Raw genomic sequence first — 19484 nt, forward strand, 5'->3', positions numbered from 1 at the left:
ACATGAAGACAGCAAATGTTCTGCAAAACGCCTGGCTCTGGCTCAGAAACCAAGGATCTATGTTCTGCCTCATTCCCCATACAACAAGTAACACCGTATCTATTTTAGTATCAAGGTTTATTTAAACTGTAATTTAATAGCTTTTTTTAGTAGTTACTACCATATAAAATACACCCATTGTGTGCCCTAGGCCCAAAGCAACGGGTGGTGTGTAGAAAGTATCACACATCTCTCTCCCAAAACACAGTCCAGTACCGCTGGTGGCAATGCCCCAGAGTGACCAACCATTCAGGAGTTCCACAAGCCACAGCTTCTTGATTGCAGCCTTCACCCTGTGCTCACAGGCCAGTGTTCCCACCGGAAAGGAGATTTAAAAAAGCTCCCAATCCCAGTAGGTGTTTCCATAATTCCTCTCTCACTGGGAGAGATGTTAAGCAGTGGCTCCTGCTCAGCAGTGACTAGATGTCTTCCTTACCCGCTCGCTGTTCGCCCGCTCAGCAGTGACTGGATGTCCTCCTCATCCTCTCGCGGTTCAGATACCTGAAGGCGTCTTGTCCCACCTCCTCCACGTTCAGGCACAGCAGGCTCACGTAAGGCCCCACTTGTGACACAAACTCCACTTCACCGCACTGAAAATTTCTCAGCTGGAGTGGAGCTGACAGGGAAAGATCCGACCTGTAACAACTCAGCAGAGGGCTCTCGCTCTGCTCTAGCACACAGCAGCAGGAGTTGCTGGGGGAGAAGGCCTTGCAGCAGCTGCTTGCCATCTGCTAGACCTCAGGGACGGCATGATTAATGGATCCGGGACGTAAGCAGATGAATCCATTTGGCCAGCGTCCCTCCAACTTGGAGGAAACAGGCTTTCTACACTATGGAATGCTGCTCACATAGCTGATGCACTGAGCTTTGTATCTTCTATCGCCATCAGCAACCTGGCCGTACAATGTTGCATGATGGCCAAAAGATACTATCTCCACAGCACAGCATCCTCTGGTGAGCTCAGTAAATCAACCCCTGCGGCACCTGGACTCGTACTCAAGCACTAATGTGAGCACGAGCAGCTAAGAAGAACGTTCCCTTAACACAGCAACTGCACCGCTGTGGCAGCATGGGCTCAGACATCAGCACCCATGAATTCAGAACTCTTCAGCACTTTAAATTCTGTGGCCACGGTGAGGATTTCCAGGCTTAGTCTTGACTTTACCTGCTGTCCTGTCTGAAGGCAAAACCCACTTGCTCTGAGCAGGCCGCACAGTAACCCTGGCTGGCCAGAAGCCCGTCCCATCCACGGACTGGGAACCTTGCTCTAAACCAGCTCTATGCTTCTGTGTAAAGTGGAGAAATTAACATTGCTGTGGACAGTGACTTTTATATTATTTCTGTGGTTTTGTAACCACAGTTCTGCCAAGACCATCTTAGCTCTACACTACAAAATTCACAATTCCCTTGAAATCCTCCAAAGACCTTGCTCTGTGGGCAGAAGGCAGCTCTCCTTCCCCAGCCTGGTGAGATGTCTCCTCCCCTCCTTCCCATGCTAAATATTACAAAACCCAACAGTACTTGCTTACCAGGTTGCAGAATCTTGGAGGGCTTCCTGTCCAGGCTGAAATCCAGCAGGATAGGGCGACAGATGAGAGGACTCCTGCACAGGCTCCTCAGGTAGCAACCAATGAGATCCCCAGGTTCCTCTACACACTGAGGAAGGAAAGGGCATGTTACCAGCGGACGTGTAGAGGGAGAGAGGGAGCCACTGGAACACCCACAGCAAAGAGAAATCCAGTCCAACTGAGGCTCGAGCCCAGCACACTGCAATCCCTACTGGAATAACACTCACCCCCGTGCCAGTAGCTTCCCCGTGCTGGACGGACACGCTGCCCCTGCTCTGCACACAGTTCTGCACCATTTCCCACTCGAGAAGGCTCAGGCCCAGCATTGCTGCCACGTGCTGGTTCTTGCACAGCACCAAAGCTTCACCCGTTCCGTCCTCCACCAGCACCCTATGAAGTGAGCAGCCAGACTAAGATGCGGAAGGAGGCCAGGACAATGCCTGGCTCCCTCACCAGGGTCACGTCCCAGACAACAGATCTCAGTAGAGAGAGACATGGAGGGTTGTTCACATCTGGGAAGACAGGACAACGCTAACTTCTACCTTTGCTCTTCTGTCCACCTCCCATCGGTGATCTGATTTTCTCCTCCCCTCTGTGACTTGTTCCCTCCTACCCACCTCTCACCGTACCCGATCTCCACAGCGCTTACCGTGCACTGGCTTGCCTCACGCCTGTGTGTGATGGACATGGTGGATTGTGTCGGGTGCACCTCCCCTGAAGAAAGAGTAAAGCTACAGCTATGTATGGGTGGATATAAAAGAGAGAAGGGGAAGAGCCACTGCTTCGTTTAACCCTCCCCTAATTAAGTATGCAAAGGATTAAAGAACTTCACTGCATTTCCAGTGAGTGTCTTGGGAAAAGTTTGTATGGGGAGAAAAATCACCTGCTGCAAGGTGCTGAACCCCAACAGCAGTGAACATGGGAAAAGCAGAGCATTAACAGGGTAGGATTCTCCCCTTCGGTGTCCTCACCTCACCCCCACTCCCAGCTGCCAGCCTGCCTGGAATCAGATACATCTAATCAGCTGTCACTCTGGTCCCTTTCTAACATTCAAGTCCTTCTCAGACACTGGGAAAAGAGGTTTTGGAACTGGGATAGGAACTCTTATTTCTTCTACACGGTAGCAAAGGCTATGTCAGAGTAGAAAATCTGAAAGGCTCCTCACAAATTATCTCTGTGGAAACTTGAATACCTCTTTGAAGATGCTGCTGCAAAGTGAGCAAACCCATTGCAGAGACAGAGCCAGTACGCAGGACAAGTGGCATAAAATCCGTGCCTGGTGCAGGTTTTGCAGGTGAGACTGCAAGCTGGATAGGAACACTAGTGAGGGGGGGGAGGCTTCTCCTGCAGGACTAGAAGAAATAGGAATGTGAGAAGCTCAGAACACACAAACCTTTCTTGGGACCCTGTAAGGTGGGAACAGGCCCTGGACTCACCTGGAAGGAAAAGGCAGGTGAGAAGCTGGCAGGGATACGATACTCACACAGCTGGAGGCAATGTATGTGCAATAAACATTATGGAATCTGCAATATGAAGGAGCAGATGTCAGAAAGAGCTTGTAGAAACCAAGCCACTCAGTTTTCTTGGGATGACTGGGCTGGTCTTCATCTGTAACGTGGTAGGAGAATAATCTGTAGTAAGGGATTAGGAGGCACACAGGTATGGACAAGGGATAAGGAAGGTCCATGTGAGAGGAGAGATTAAGAGATGGTTTCAAAAACAGTAAGACAGGTCAGAGCTGTGGCCTAGATCAGGGCTCCAAAACCAGAGGTACCTTGAGATTTTACGTTCCACGTTCTGGAAGATGATCTTGGCTCCAGGTAGCAAACCCCAGAGCTGCCTGAGACAGGTGGCAGCAATGTAAATGTCCATGACGACAGGGCAGCCTGGAGCTACTGAGATGGTAAGCTTCACGCTGTGGTCACTGGCGAGCAGACTCCCTGAGGAGGCACAGAATCGCAGACACAATGAGCTCGCTCACACGCCAGTAGCATAATCTGTCGCTGCGCTGGACCTGCTAGAGGTGTTTTCCCTCCCACCACTGTTTGACCTCACAGATTTTCCAGGTACAGTATTCCCCTTCCTATCCCCAACACACATGCAGTGTGCAGTTTCCCAGGCCTCTGACACGCAATGGGATGCAACATCCTGGCATATTTCCACTATTCTCAGATACAGGAGCACAGTTAGTCAAGTGCACTGCCTCTCTGGAACAGAAAGAATCAATCCATTGTTACTCGGCAATCTTACCTTTCTGCTTCTGAAGGCCAACAGTTACAGATGGCTTCTCATTCTTGGGAGAGGCACACAGGCTCCTCTCCACGATCTCACCGGAGACAGAAACAAGGGAACCTGTGAAACTGAGAGCAGACCAGGATTTCTGTCCTGCCTGAAGACAAAGGGAGCGGAAGAAGGCCTAACTTCAAGAATGTCACAAAGGACAGGGTGAAGTGGAATGCTGTTGCTTGAGCTCGGTTTCAGGGGAACCTGCCCTTGAGCACCTGAGCTGCTGGACCGAGGGCAGCTTCGTGCAGCCTGCCCCACCCAGGGACATGAAGTCCCTTTAACTCACTTTCCGCTTCTTCAGACTCAGCAGTGAAGAAAAAGGGAGAGACGTTACAGCCTTCCTATCTGCTTAACTCCTAATTGTTCTTCTTGATTAGAGGAAGAAGCCAAGCAAAGAGAAACTCAGTTTACCATAAGGCACTGGTGAAGGTTTCAGTGCGCATGCATATCACCCCAGATTAAAGATGCTTTGGACAGAAAAGCTTCTAACCCTAGTATTTGTTTGAGCAAGACTGCTAAAACAATCAAAAACCATCATACATTCAGCCTCATTTTCCCTGCTGTGCCTGTTTCACTTCTGACAGGAATTTAGGATAGACCTTAGGGACCTAGTCCACACCAGTAGTAGCTCAAATTTCTCCTGGACACCATTTTGCAGTCCTGTCATTGGCAACCCCTTCAGCTTTGATAAACAGGATGGGGGCAGCCTGGACTACTCACACATCAGATTTCCCCACCATATTCCTAGGGCAGATAATTCATTGCTGTTCAGTGTAGGACTGTCTCCAGCAAAGACGAATACAGACCCATTCCCTCAGACATGGTCATATGTCATCTGGGGCAGACCAACATACCTGTTGCTAAGGACTTCTGCAATGGAGGAAATTCTCTGGCCCATGCCTGCCAGCACCGACCTGGCTGCCAGCTAGAAGTGAGGGAGACAGCCTCAGATGATTGCAGTTTATAGCTAGCCCCAGCTAGAGCAGTAAAGACAAGCTCTGTGTGCTTAGAGCCAGGTCAGGTAACTGATGCTTCCTCCCCAGATTAATTCTGAGGCAGGAAAATGCAAAGCCCAGCAGCAGCCTCTGATGGAGCTTAGAGCAGAACGGTCTCGTCAACAAGACATTCTGTATTGGTAATTTTCTGAGCTAGTTCTGGAGAGATCTACAAGTTGCCTGTGAAAGCGCAGAGCAATAAGGCACTGCATACCTGGTGCTCAGGCAGACAGGAGATCCATGTCTCGTGCTGTAACTGCCAAGCATCTTGGACAGGCAGGCACAGGGGGCAGGATGACTTGCTCAGGAACTTTAATGGCACGGGTGGAGAACAGAGCTTGTCAAACACTTCCAAGTCCTGAGGAAAGGGTGATAAGGCAAGAAAGAAGACTATTAAAGGAAGAAGATGAAAGCTATAAGGGAAAAAAAATGGCCACTAAAGAAAAATGCTTTAAAGGAAAAAAAAACCCAACCCACTGAACTCTTTGAGTTCTAAGAATTTTAACCAACCACAGAACTGAAGCAGTTCCCTGGCAAGATGGATGGGAATTCCAAGCCTTGAAAAGAGCTTAGTCACCCTCTGACTCCTTGACTCCCACACACAGTTCAGCAACATCTCCAAGATGAAACAGTGAGACAACCTCTCTCTTACCGAGCAGCAGGGCACAATGAAGCGATACAGTCCACCCAGGTGCAGAAATGGAAACCATCGTAGAGACTTCCCCATAAAGAGCAGTAGTGCCTGCAGGGGAGGGGAGGAGAAAGAGAGAAAAGGGCATGAGAAATGTGAGGGAAAAGGCAGGACATTTAAAAATACAGCAAGACGAGAGCAAGTCCAGCAGAGGATGTCTTGACTGAGAAGTAAGGTTAGCACCATCAAGGGTAAGAAAAGGTGGATGCATTTACAGGAAGGTGACAAAGAGGAGATGGAACTCCCTTGGGGTGGCACAAGGAAGCTGCCTGCACAAACATACATCTGTAGCCAACACATAACCACTTTCCCATGGATCAGGAATCTAGACAATTATCACACAGGCTCCCTGAGGCACCATCTCCCAGCCTTATCAAACCACACCCCAAAGATGCTTCCTGCCTCACTTCTTGCCGTGCCACGCCCTCCTCTCCATCACAGCCAGTCTCCTCCAGCTCTGGTAAGCTCCCGATGTCGCTGGGGTGGCTCCAGAGCCGAGGTCTGCCCAGCCACAGCACCGTGGCTTGGAAACTGCACTGCAGCTCCTGTTCCTCTCCACCTTCTTCTCTGGGTAGTTGGTAATTGCGTGACATAAGACCCTCTTTCTGGGTAACCAAGAACAGATGAGACACACAGCTGGTTCTAGCGCTGCTCTGATCCCCCTGACAGTTCTCATCTCTGTCAGTATCTGGTTTGGGATCCTCCAACTTCAGCATTTTTGCCTTCGGGGATTCCAGCTCAGGTATTAAGCTGCCATCACCCCTCTTCCTCAGAGAGGAGCTGTTTCTGCTCCTAAGGCCTTTCTGCATTGGTCCTTCAGCAGCACGGAGAACCTGAACATCCTCAAAGTAGAACTGCACGTAGACACTGAAATGACAAATGGTAGCAGTGAAACTCCCCATTCTGTGATTGCCCAAAACAAGTGGGTTTCTGGGAAAAGTACTTCTGGTGAGTGCCCCACAGCTATTCAGCAGGAGCAGCGGGGATGGGTGAAGTAGAAGGCAGCCACCAGGCTGGGTGTATTCTGAACAAGATGGTGGGTTTGCTGTTGACAAAGATCTCTTTTTCTGCAAACAGCAAAGGACAGATTGCTTTGGCACTGAAATACTATGCTGATAAGCAGCTTTACCATCGTCCAAAATAGCTGTGGAACTGGAGAGTGATGATTTTACTTGCACACTGAATAAAAGGGACTCACCTGGTTTTTTTCTCCCTCACATGCTCCAGATTTCCTAGGTGCTCCGAGGAAGGAAAATCAGTCTGAAGGAATCTCTCTACTATGAGCTGGTAGTTTTCCACCTGCAAGAGCGATCCTGCAAACACATCAGAGAAAGGAGCTGAGCTAATAAAAAGAGAACATAAACCCAGTAAGCTCAATTTCCTCATTTTGAAGTCACAAGGCCAGGCAGTGACAGTTCAGCATCTCTATACCAAGTCTCTTCTTCCTTATTTTGGAGCTGGATGGCAGAACAGCAAAACTCAGCACTCTCAAATTTAGTCTTAGTAGGACATACCTATGAGAGCTGTATGGGCAAAGGGGCTACCATCCTTATGGGATATCACACAGGAAAGCCAGCTGCTGCTGTCCTGCAGCTGGAGGTTACTGCTCCTGGAGGAGACTCTCAGCACACCCAGCAGTATCTGCAACAGAAAGGAAGCTGCAAAGAGCATCAAACACTTGCCATCTTTGAAGGCTATAAATCAAAGCGCGTAGCAGCAGCCCAAATTCAGCCCGTGTTCAACACACCGCAGGTGAGGAAACCAGTGTTGTTCCCTAACAGGAGGAACAGGCATGCATCAGACAGGGCGCTGGATGGCATGGGTAGAACCAAGAGCTCTCAAGGCACAGACAGTAAAGGGAATACGGCACTTACCAGTCGGGGCTGGAAACTTCCTGCTGAGAGTGTGCAGTAGGACCAGGCCAGTCTGCGATTCAGCTCCTGGGTGCCCATGTGCTGTGCCTCCGAGGGGGAGAGCACCTGTGACGGGCTGAAGCCTTCCCAGCTCTTCTGTTCTGCCATATGGCGAATTTCAGACAGAGATGGGGCCTGGCATGGGGGGTTCAGGGTCAAATACTAAGAGAGAAGAAAGAAAGAAAGAACCATCCGAGTTTATTCCCATCAGACAAACAGGGAACAGCTCACAGAGCGTTTACTCACCTTCCGCAGCGGACACTGGTGTGTTTTTCCTAGGATTTCACTATAAACATCTCTTGCTTCCCCTCTGTCTGGCACCATAGCTTGCAGAAGGGGGACAACGAACTTCTCAGCAGCTGTAGGGTTTCGGCGCGTAGACCTAAGCAACGATCGATGATGCCTAAAGAAACAAGAAAACCTGAAAAAAATTACAACAGTTAGAAGCATTAGTACTTTCAGTGAGTTCTGCACGTAAGTCAGAGATTCTTTCTGCTTGTTATGAGTGAATGTGCTATGTAGGACAAGAACTACAGAGAGCACAAAAAGAGCATGGAGTGATTAAAAAAAGGAACATTTAAGGCTGATGCAGATTTATGTCAGGCAGGCAGACAAGGAACAGGAAAATATGGACAGAAATGGACAGACTGGCAAAATCTTGAAACTCAAGCGGGCAGAAAAAACCCCTAATCACCCCAAAATAACCTCTAAGTCACACAAAATGGATGTCCATGCATTTTGGCTAAGCTTGATATGATTACTTATGTTAGGTATACTCAGCGTTCTTTTAGAAAAGGTAAAAAAGAATAAAAATTCACAAGACAAATAATTGCAGATTGCTCTTGTTCCAGTATTTTTCTTGTGTTGCATCCCTTTCCAGAAGTTCAGCTCACTGCTTTTGAATGCCTGGAAGTGATCACACTGCCAGTCACAATATGACTTAATAACATAAAGTGAACTCAAATAAAAAGATATAGCAACCCACTCACTGGAACAATTTTCAAGCAGTAGCAGGACTTAGCAGTCACATTTAAAGAAAGTGAAAAAGCTAATAAAAACTGAAACTTATAGCTAGAATCATGCCTGAGGCAAAACTGAAGCAGTTTTATTGGAAAGCACGGAAAGAATTTTTATTCTACAGTGCCAGTAAAGCATAGGAAGGCTGAGGATTCTGTGAACTTGACTGCCAGAGATGAAATATATACATTTTAGTTTTTAAAGTCCAAGGCAGCAGTTACAGTGATCAACCACAACTACTGCAAAAAACAAATATTTTCACTGACAGAACCCAGAAGTAAACCCAGAAGTAAACCCAGAAACGGGCCGACAGCTGTCGCGCAAACAGAATGCAGCCATCCAGGAGAGCAGGAAGCCATCTGGAAGACCCAGAGATAAGCAAAAATGTGGGAAAATCTGCTAAGACAGAGGCTCTCAAACAAATGCTCACTCTGCTGGCAATACTCAGAATATCTCAGCGTGATATTCCGAGCAGCTGCTGCTGCTGCTCCTGTGAGTAGCCAGGACGCAAGAGCCTTTATATTGGTTGTGATCTGGCTGTAGCAGCAGTCTCCATCTCCAGCCGCAGCACCCACCTTGATTTGCCAAGCAAACAATATTGGCAGGCAGACAACCCTACAGTCCCTCTGTGTTTCAGGGCAAAACTTGCTACGCAGAAGTACGTGAGCACATGACCTGGAGTGCTGCAGCTTCCTGAGAGCAGTGGGCTAACGGCACATGCACTTGAAAAATATACAGGATTTTCTCAGCAGAGCAACTGCAAGGTAGAAGCAACTGGATATGATGTGAAATGTAGATAAAGGGCTGGCTTAGGCCAGTAAACCAGCAGCAGCATTTATCCAAGCACAGTAATCTTAAGAACCCTTGGTCTAGAAGACACCCAGATAGCCTACAAAGCACATCGACGTGTAGCCTGACTTCAGAAGAACTCTTCTCACCTCTTCTCAAATGCCTCCAGGAGGCTCACCATCCAAAGGTAGAGTGGCATACCAAGATTGTAGTGGAAGAGCAGCTGTAAGTAGAGATTTCCTGAAGAGGCTAGTGGCTGGTAAGGGGTGCTGAGCCTCGAAAAACTCTTCAGCACAACAGTGCTGCTCAGGCAAGCACAAAGTGCAACAAAAGGGAAGGATACCAGAGGCTTCTGCAGGAGGTGGACATCGGTGAGCTGAGATACACAGACATACAGATTAAGAGAAGGAGATAGCTAGTCTGCCACCACTCCCCAAAACCATCACCCCATCCTAAACCCTCTGTCACTCTACTGGATTGTTCATAAACCTACTGGGTCTGAGTAACCCGGCATGGAATCAGGTAATAATCATTTTGACTCTCATGACCAAGCCCAGACAGTAAGATCCCCAATTTTGTTCCAGATACTTGCTGAAATAATTCCAGTCCCATACTCTTCTGTTGATTCACACACTCGTGAGCCGTCACCAGGGCCTGAGTCTTTTCCACTGAATGCCTCGTAAGTCTCAACTTACCTCCACACATGCTCCTGGTCGGAGTCCACGTGCAGAGTTCAACAACTGCTGGTAAGCAAGGCACAAGCAGACCTTGTTATCCAGCAAAAAGAGACCAGCTTGGATGTTCAGTATTTCAGTGACATGTCCCTAGACAGCAAAGAGAAAGTTACAGGAGTCCCAGAATATGAGACTCATAGGCCTGAGCAATAAGGAAATAAATTCGTGATGAAAGTAAGACCTTGCAGGCCAGAAGCTGAAACTCTGGAGCACAAGTGGGCGAAGGCTAACGCTATGAATCCTTACCACATATGAGATGATCTTGGATCCTTTTGCTGATCTTGGCCTCTCTTCAACTCCCAGCTGCAAAGAGTTACTGAGCTGCTCAGCAGTCTCAGGGTAAGCAGACTGAGTGGATTCTCCTTGCCAAGCACTGTCCAGCGGCTGCTCCCTCACCTGCTCTGCACAGTAGGGCAGAAGGCAGGAAGAAACACCAGTGACAAATATTCTTCGTCCCAATTTCTTCAGGCTGGACATAGTCAGGTCTGTTATTGTGTACCTGTGACCCAGCTGGAGGATATGGTGCCACACCAGCTGGTTGGGCTTCTAGGGCAGAGAAACCAGAAATGCAACATCAGCATCTCCTGCACTGGAAAAAATTCTTCCCGAGCCCGATAACCTCACTCAAGAGAACTTTTCCTTCGAAAGAATGGCCCCACACTTAGTGGAAGGATGACATCTACAAGATGTTCAGGGACATGGCAACTGCATGAGGGAGGAGGGCTGTCTTTCTGCAGGGCATGGAACTAGACTTCTTGCATACAAGGGCTATCATAGGCTGCATGGAATAAAATAAATAAATAAATTAATAAAATAATTGCTAGTAAAAGGAAAACTAAATCAAACTGGGAAGTCAAAGGCAAGCTTCAAAGAATTGATCAACTAGCACATACACAGATACATATGGTAAATTAGTAAGCAAAATTCCAAGGACTTACCTGCACCAGCACAGGGAACCAAACAGCTGAGGTGAAGCACTTTAGAAACAAAAAGAAGAATGTCTTGTGGTGAATACAAAGGAGAGGCCCGAGTCTGGTCAATTCACCTGCCACAGTGACCTTGGATCTTTTCTGACATAAAACCCTAGATGACAATTGAGGAGGCAAAGGAAATCAGAGGTGAAAGAACTCGCAAGTTATCTCAAAAGCAAAATAAACAGATACGCAGCATACACTTTCTGGAAATAAAGGATCCAACAAGGTAATATGGATCATCTATCAGGTTTTTGAAATAGTATTTGGCTACAAAATTCTTAATTTAACCTTTTTATACTTAATTCCTTTAAGATTTAAAAAAAACACCTTAGTATTTGAAGACAGCAGGGTTGTATTGAAGACAGCAGGGTTGTTTTGAACAAATCCACATGTTCCATGATAATAGCCAAATTATAAAAAGCTCTACCTCAAACAAGAAGCTAATTATAGGTCAAAAGGAGGGGAAAAAAAGAGCCACAATTCTTCAGCAGAAAACAGAATCCTGCTTTGCAGATCCATGGAATAGGACACTGTGGAAGCCCTAAGCCTGTAAACAAGAGAGGCCTGAAAGCAACCACAGAGCCTTCCTAACAAACTCGGCAGAGGGTGAAAGAGCAGCAAAATGGAAAGCAGATGAGAGAAAGGTGACATTTCTTTAGTCATTTCTGTTGTCATTTCAAATCTTGCTTAAAAAAATTAAAATAAAAAATCATTTCAAGCAAACAAACATTTGTCCTTTTATTTGCCATTTTCCTTTCAACTCCTACTGGACTTGAATATAAGCATCCCACTTACTTTAAAAAAAACCACATTCTTGATTCAAAAACATATAAACAATTATCTAACTTTATGACTTTTAAAAAAAGAAACACCAGGATGTCTACACACACTAGTACCAGCACTTTATTGGTAACATTTTTAAAGAAGGAAAATGTAAAATTGGTTAGATACCAGGCAATAGCAGAGGAACTTTATGTTAAAAGCCTGAAAGCATACACTGAAAAATGGTAACAGTATGCTTTAGAAAGTTCTGTCAAGCTAAATCAAACACTTAAACTTTAAAATAAGTTTCTCACAAGCAGATAAACCCAATTAAAACAAAAGATAACAAAAAAGACTAAAGCAGCCTGACTAGTGACATTTTATTGTTATGAAATTACACCAAGAATTCTTTACTCAAGATGATAAAACATGACCTAGTACAACTTGAAAATACCAACTTCGGTAAGATTTGCCATTCCATTGACTACATTTTCACATACTGTAAATATTATTTCCACTAAAGACAAGTTACTCTTGTCAGCTGACATTTAACTGGCACCTTTATCTCAGCAATCTGCTAAGAACCTGACTGGTGGTGTACATTAATTTCATATTAGAATCTATAATTACTTTCATTAACACTTTTGATTCACTGTAGGTCAATAAAAAAATCCTTGTGCTAATCAAGAGTGAATTTTAGCCTCAGTGAAAGTTGAATCATCACTTTGTTCTCATGTCCTTTATGTAATATATCCAGAAATACTTAAAATTTGTCTTACTTTGTCAAAATACAAAATAAAAACTTCAAATAAAAATAAAGTCCTGGAAAACAGCTGATTAATGAAAAGTGGCTTTATTGTATAACTTTCACTTCCACCACTCACCGTTATGGTTCCACCTGTAGCAGAACCAGAATTTCGCTTTTCCTATGCCAAGTGCTCTTCATGTGCAGAGCCACAGTACTACGATGGAGTTGAGCATGCTAGGTGTTTACCTGGAGGCAAGCAGTGGCTCGTGTGATGCCGGGTGGGCAACTGGAATGCTGTCAGGCACTTCCTTTGGGAGATTTACTGGCACTGGATCCACCAGGATTTCCAAGTACCCTGCTGCGCTCTGGTCCGTCTGTGGTATATATGACCAGCTTGGGAAAAGGAACAGTGACTCCAGCCACTCAAGTTCAACATGCAGGAGCTAAGCCAAAAAATAGTAAGATGAAAGCCTGAGATGAGTTAGAGTGTTTTTTCAGTGTTACTTACAGTGTTCATTACTAATTTGTCCTTGCACGCAAATCACAAACACTTGTTCTGCTGCTGGGCTTCCTTACTAAATCAGAGCAGTGTTTTCCACCCATTCTCTCACCTTGCATGGAGAACTTCCGTTCTTCCAGATGCAAATCTGGAATTAATTCACTGCAATGCTTAGTTATTTTCAGACTGTTTTTCTAAAATTCTCATCTGCTTTCTTTTTCCCTGGGCTTTCAGTTAGAAGTTCATAACAACATAACTTTTTCCTAGTCTTCACCTCCTTGGAAAACACAACCTCGGTGCTTTTTCATCACCACTCTAGGGGTTACCTTTTATCTAGACTCCCCTTGCAATGACCTTCAGAAGCTTTTAATTCAATTGTCACACAAGCTATTATTTCCTGAAAGTATGTCATCAAAACAACCAGCACAACTCTCCAGAAAGTTATTTTTGCTCCACTAGTTGGAATTCAACAACCAGAGGGGAGTGCTATGACCTCCTGGTCTCCCAGAGCACCTTGTCTTCCTGAGAATTTAACAGGACTGTACATTAGGCTGTCTCTTTTTTCCAGGCCAGTGCATTCAATATTTGTTCTCCTAAGCAATGACAAATTTGACATGTTCTGCCCTCTCCCAGGATCCAAGCCTGCTGTTTCTCCCTGTTACACAGATTTGTTACTTCCCACACTACAGACTTTGGCAAACCATTTGAAACCGCTGGTGGTTTGTGACACTGCCCCAGAAGTGGGAATAACCCTCAGCCTGAGGACATACCTCACATGGAATTATCCCAGTATTGTCTTTCACATATAGGCAGCCATCTACCAGGTCTTCTTTGTTCTCTTGACTTCTATCTGTTAAATAGCCAACCAGGATCAGGTAAGTCCTTGGCAAAGCACTCTGTGTGGGGAAAGCATCTCGTCCTTGATGAGCCCATTCTTTAAATTCATTAGTGCTCCAGGTCAGGTGGCTGCAGCATGGTATGCGCTGCTGATGCTGTAGGTCAGAGATGGAGATGAAACTGGAAAAAAACAAGAGTGAGAATACAAAAGGATGTAGGAAAGATCTCCATCTGCAAAGTTTGGTGATTGTAACGATCACTGCAGTGGACAAAGCTTGGCTAAGTCAGAAGAGCCTTAGCTCAACTGGCATAGTCTGGTGATAACAGATGTCAAGAACCAAGTCAATTCACTGGAATTTATCAATGATCTCTCAGCTCAGTCAATATGTTTCTTCTGCTTAAGCATCCTCTCTGAAAAAAGACATCTTTTGCTACCACGGTTACCCAAACAGGCATGCAGAAGACTTGTGAAAAAAATAATTGAGAGTTAATAAAATGGAACATGTTTTCAAGTACACGTCAGGATAAGCGGGAAGAAGAATAGTCATTAGTTCAGTCATTTTTAGTCTGAATGGGAGACTCTGTGAGAAAACCCCAACAACAACTCAACTTACAGATAAGTAACGAACACAGGTAAATACAGACCAATTCCACCATTTTGTGCTAAAATTGCTGAATTGCAGTCGTGGTTTAACCCTGGCCAGCAACCAAGCACCATGCAGCCACTTGCTTACTTCCCCAGAGGGATGGGGAGGAGAATCGGAAAGGAATGTAAAACTCAGGGGTTGAGATAAGAACAATTTCATAGGTAAAGCAAAAGCCACGCATGCAAGCAAAGCAAAGCAAGGAATTCATTCACTGCTTCCCATCGGCAGGCAGGTGTTCGGCCATCCCCAGGAGAGCAGGGCGTAACAGCTACTCGGGAAGACAAACGCCATAATGCCAAATGTCCCCCCTTTCCTTCTTCCCCCAGTTTATATACTCAGCATGACATCCTATGGTATGCAATACTACTTTGGCTAGTTTGGGTCACTTGTCCTGGCTGTGTCCCCTCCCAGTTTCCCGTTCTCCTCCAGCCTTCTCGCTGGCAGGGCCCAAGAAACCAAAAAATCCTAGATTTAGTATAAACATACCCAGCAACAACTAAAAATGTCAGTATCCTATCAACATTGTTCTCACACCAAATCCAAAACACAGCACTGCACCAGCTACTAAGAAGAAAATTAACTCTATCCCAGCTGAAACCAGGACAAACTTATAGATTGGATAGCTTACACAATGCAAAGCTGAGAGAAAACAAAAAGAGTAATCTTAGACTGGACCTTCACTTGTAAGAACACAGCCAGGCTAGCCCTAATCTTCCTACCTACCCTCCTGGCTTTGGGGAGAGGGGAGAGAAGGAGATGTAACATCACATCAACCACATGTGAAGCCATCTGCAGTTTAGCATCTACCATGCTTAGACTGACCACAGTACCAAATATGGGAGAACAAGGCAACATCTTCAGTAGATTCTAAGCCTCTTCAATGTTTATATGACCACGGCAGCATTCATCACTGTTGTTTACATCCTGGCTCTCTACACTAGAAAATTAATGAATGTCCTCTGTCCATGCTAACATCAGCATTGAGTGAATACAAACTGGTCTCCAGCTAGTAATTTTGGTGCTTGTTTCCAGTGAGATTTGTTGATAATTTTAGGTTGTGAAACCGGAGATCTGTTCGCAACACCCACTTGCTCAGTAGCAAGCCACAAACAAATTCAAAGAGTATGAATTTGAAGTTTCATTTGATTAGTCAGGTATCAAATGTTCAAAGCCAGAAAGCAGTCTAGACAAGTGATGGGTCTGAATCAGCAATAAACAGTATTTCTATTTTAAAAAGTTAATCAGGATAGATAAATTTATGCAGGTACTTGTGTATTTAGCAGGAATTTGAACAGGAGGAAGATTATCTGAAAATTGCATCAGCAGACTGCTCCATCCTCAGAGACAGAGCAGCACTGGGAATACTACTGATAACTATGATCTTCAAGAACACAGTGCTGCTTGTTTTTGTCACATGCACTGACTGCTTTTTGGGAGAAACCTAAACTACACCAGTACACTGGATCCTGTTTATCACATACAGAGAAATAAATGGACTCCCTTCTGGTGCTCCACAGCTAGATAGTTAGCTTTGGATGTAGTGTGCTGCCCACAAACAGAATGTTGGCCTCATACAAGACAAGTATCAAGTACCTTCAACTCTTCTCTATGAATTCTCCTGATTATAAACTGAGCTCTGGTTTAAACATCATAAAACAGTCTATAGAAAAAATATGGCTTAGATGGTATCAGTTTAGCTGGTGTGAAAGACCTACCACCTAAGTTTATAAACTATTAGTATAGAATTATGGGCCCCAAGTCCCTAATCAATTCCAGTTGACCTTTGTCCCAAAACCAGTCAAGCCAAACTTTTCAATCTGGATCTCACTCAGCAAATTGCACGTTTTTCATGATGGTAAGCACCCAGAAGCTTTGTATCAGCTAAAATATCGACCACACTATCCTAGATTCCCTCTTTGTGAGAGCACACACTTGAAGGCGGACCTCAGCTGGCCAACAGCCTTGGAGACTGTGCCCAGGAACAGCCTCCTGAGCAGACTAGCAGCATCCAGCCGGGAAGCCGTCGTGCAAACGCTGTGCAATACAGAAGCTCACTCTCAGCGAGATGCCCTACTTTGGTTACAGCCTCTACCTACCGCAGACTAGCAGATACGGTACTTAATCATACCGCAAGAGTGATCGGGGGTGCATCGAAGCCAAGAAAAAGCATGTGGTTACCCGTCTTCGACAACATCCTTCCCACACCCAGCATCCGGGGCAGATGTCGCACACCAGCGAGCAGTGCTCGGCTGGTGGCTGCTGCTAAAGCCTCCACGCTGAGCTCCCGGGAGGGCCCCGCCGGCTGCGCTCCACTGGCCCAGGCCTGCAGCCGGGGCCCACAGCCGGGCCTCCCTTCGAAACGTGCCACGAGGGCCGAGGGCGGGCACCGGGCCCAGAGAGGGCACCCCCCGACTCCATCCCCTCACCCCTCTCCTCTTCTCGTCCCAGCGGTCACCTGTAGCCCAGCGGCAGTTCCCCGCCACCTGCGCTCCGCAGGCACCGCAGCATCGCGTCCAGCAGGGGAGGCTCCGGCCCGCCAGGCCCCTGACGGGCCGGGAGCGCTCTGTGGATGAAGTCCCGCGCCTCCCGCAGCCAGCGCTGCTCCTAGGGAGAAGCAGAGAAACGGGGCTTCAGCACCGTGTGGCGGGGAGGGCCCAGAGGCCCCCTCTGGCGCACTCACCGCCGCGCTGGGCTCCGCCATGGCGGCGATAGGCCATGCTGCTCACGGCGTTCCCATGGCGACGCGGCGGCGGGAAGCGCGCAGGGCCTGCTGGGAGTACCGTCGAGCCGCGAGCCCGCCGGGCTCCGCCCCCCCCGCCCCGCCAGCCAATCCCCGCTGCCAGCCCCGCTCGGCGCTCCGCCCTCCCCTCGGCGGCGGCCGGGGCGCGGGGGCGGCACCGCCCCAGAGGTAAAAGGGCTCATGAGGGCGGGGGGGGCCCCGTTGCTCACCGGGGCTGTCCCTCAGGGAGAGGGATGGCGAGAAACGGGAACCCGGGAGGGTTCCGCAAGCCGGGAGTAAAGCGGCCGCCCTGGCAGGTTGAAATCCAGCGGCTGTGTGACAGGAGGGTGGAAGGCTGGGCTCGGTCCCCGCCGTGGCACGGAGCCTCGGGAAATACTGAAGGCCTGGCAGGCCGCAGGGAGGCGGGAGGGAGGGCAGCTGCCTTGGGCTTGGTTCTGGCAAAAGCTGGGAAGTGGATGTGTGCTGGTGCGTTTGGCGTTAATGTAAATGTCTATAACGTGCAGCAGGCTGTGAGATTGCTCTCCCCTACCCGAGCTGCACGAAGAGGCCAATGTAAAGGTCTGTGGGGATTTCTCTTGACACTTGTGTGGTTCTAGAGAAATATTTTTTTCATTTTCTGGAAGGCTGAATCTCTATGGAGATGGAAGGTTGTGCCTTATCCACTCATGTGAGAGTATGTGATAAACCTGGAACAATCCATTAAAAATGTGATTTCTTTCTCCACAGAATGTACTGATTGGTGCATGAGAATTTTTCCTTTAGGGGCTAATTTTGTATTGTCCTGGTTCAAGGCAAGGAAATTAACTGGGCAAAACTTGGTAAACCTTTTCCATCTTTATCCCTGGAGATGGCTGCAGCCTGATAACAGGTTGTTCTATTTCCCTCCTTCCTGGAACCTGCAGCTGGAAGGTCAGAGCTGTTCCAAGCCTGCAATGCAGAAGAGAGCTACATAGCTGTGTGGCCCTCATTATTTTGTCCTGGTTTTGGCTGGGATACAGTTACCTTCTCATTAGCTGGTACAGTGCTGTGTTGTGGATTGAGTATGAGAATACTCAATGGTAAAGAAACTATTAAAACATGCTGATTTGTATCAATTGTTAAAATACACACAGAACAACAGACAAAAATATCTACTTAACTGGCCACCATGATGCAAAAGAAATACATCGTGTACTCAGAATTGTGAAAAAGGATAGAGAACATCATTGGTGAGAAACCTTCCTGGGGCAGTCACCAACCACAACTGGGATTTGTAAATGCATGTTGCACCCAGTAGTGGTTGTGTTGAAAAGTTTAATCTTGTTATGCCTATTACTTACCATCATATTGTACATAAAATTATGGAGACTGTTATCTTGCCTTGAAAGACTGAGAACTAGTGTCTTAGAAGGAATGTCTGGTAATAAGGGAGGACACTGTCAAGGAATATTGGACTAGAGCTGTCTGGGGTTAACTGGAATTAGTAGCTAAATTTGCTGAAGCTCTAGGCCACAAGTGATCTTTCACCCAGATATGTTGAAATTTTACCTAATTCCATGGAAAAGGGGCTGCAAGAGCCTGTTTGAGCTAGAAGATGAGGCAGCAAGGAAGGCTGCTACAGTCCTCAGCACAAGCTCCAACCTCAGAGATAAGAAACTGCTCACATAGAGACAATTAAGAGACCTTTTGAAGAACAAGACCTCAGACCCTAATATTACTAGACCCTAACATTGCTACTGGTCGGAACTATCATGAGAGGAGTATGGAATTTAGATTGTAAAGGTATAATTGCTTTGTTTGGGGTCTATCCCCAGAGGCACCCAGCTTGAGCTGTTTCTACTGCCGTACCACTCAAATTACCTTATTGGACTTAAAGCCAGAGACTCTGCTGCGGGATACCTGGAGTGGAGAAAATTCCTTGACGAAGAGCGTATATTAAATGAAGTGGAGCTTGCGCAGAATGTTACATATGCTTCACTTGCATTTGCACTGCCAATACAGCTAGCTGGTTCATTGGAGTGTACAAGAAAATGCCAGTTTCAAATTAAAAAGCACGGGATGGTCATATATAGCGTAAATATGCTAGTTTTGGTTGATAAATAGCTTTCTTTAAAAATATTCAGGTGCTGACAAGGCAGTTGAGATGCAAAGTGTTAGTTTTACAGCTACATGGTTAAGTTTGACAGGAACTCAACACGAAAAGCACTGCTGAGGGGGGAAACGCTCGTGTCCCGGGAGACGCTCAGGTTAGCGCCGGCCGCCTCTC

The 19484-nt window shown here is 46.7% G+C and overlaps 1 protein-coding gene across 1 annotated transcript; it reads right to left on the bottom strand.

Annotated features, from left to right (window-relative positions):
• Window positions 1-100: 100 nt before the first annotated feature.
• On the bottom strand, window positions 101-17276 carry CTC1 (CST telomere replication complex component 1). Its single transcript, XM_055712056.1, has 24 exons — window positions 17180-17276; window positions 16955-17103; window positions 13786-14032; window positions 12763-12959; window positions 10971-11115; window positions 10279-10578; window positions 9994-10122; window positions 9448-9674; window positions 7739-7913; window positions 7454-7654; window positions 7094-7220; window positions 6778-6892; window positions 5987-6446; window positions 5541-5630; window positions 5103-5246; window positions 4748-4818; window positions 3858-3967; window positions 3382-3547; window positions 3044-3130; window positions 2800-2959; window positions 2257-2321; window positions 1835-1997; window positions 1569-1695; window positions 101-655 (listed from the first exon to the last, which is right to left on the bottom strand). Exons 1-24 carry the CDS (start codon window positions 17198-17200, stop codon window positions 495-497), a joined length of 3837 nt encoding a protein of 1278 aa, XP_055568031.1. The 5' UTR covers window positions 17201-17276; the 3' UTR covers window positions 101-494.
• Window positions 17277-19484: the final 2208 nt, after the last annotated feature.

This window comes from Falco cherrug, chromosome 5 (genome assembly GCF_023634085.1).
Source record: "Falco cherrug isolate bFalChe1 chromosome 5, bFalChe1.pri, whole genome shotgun sequence".
Lineage (NCBI taxonomy): Eukaryota > Metazoa > Chordata > Aves > Falconiformes > Falconidae > Falco > Falco cherrug.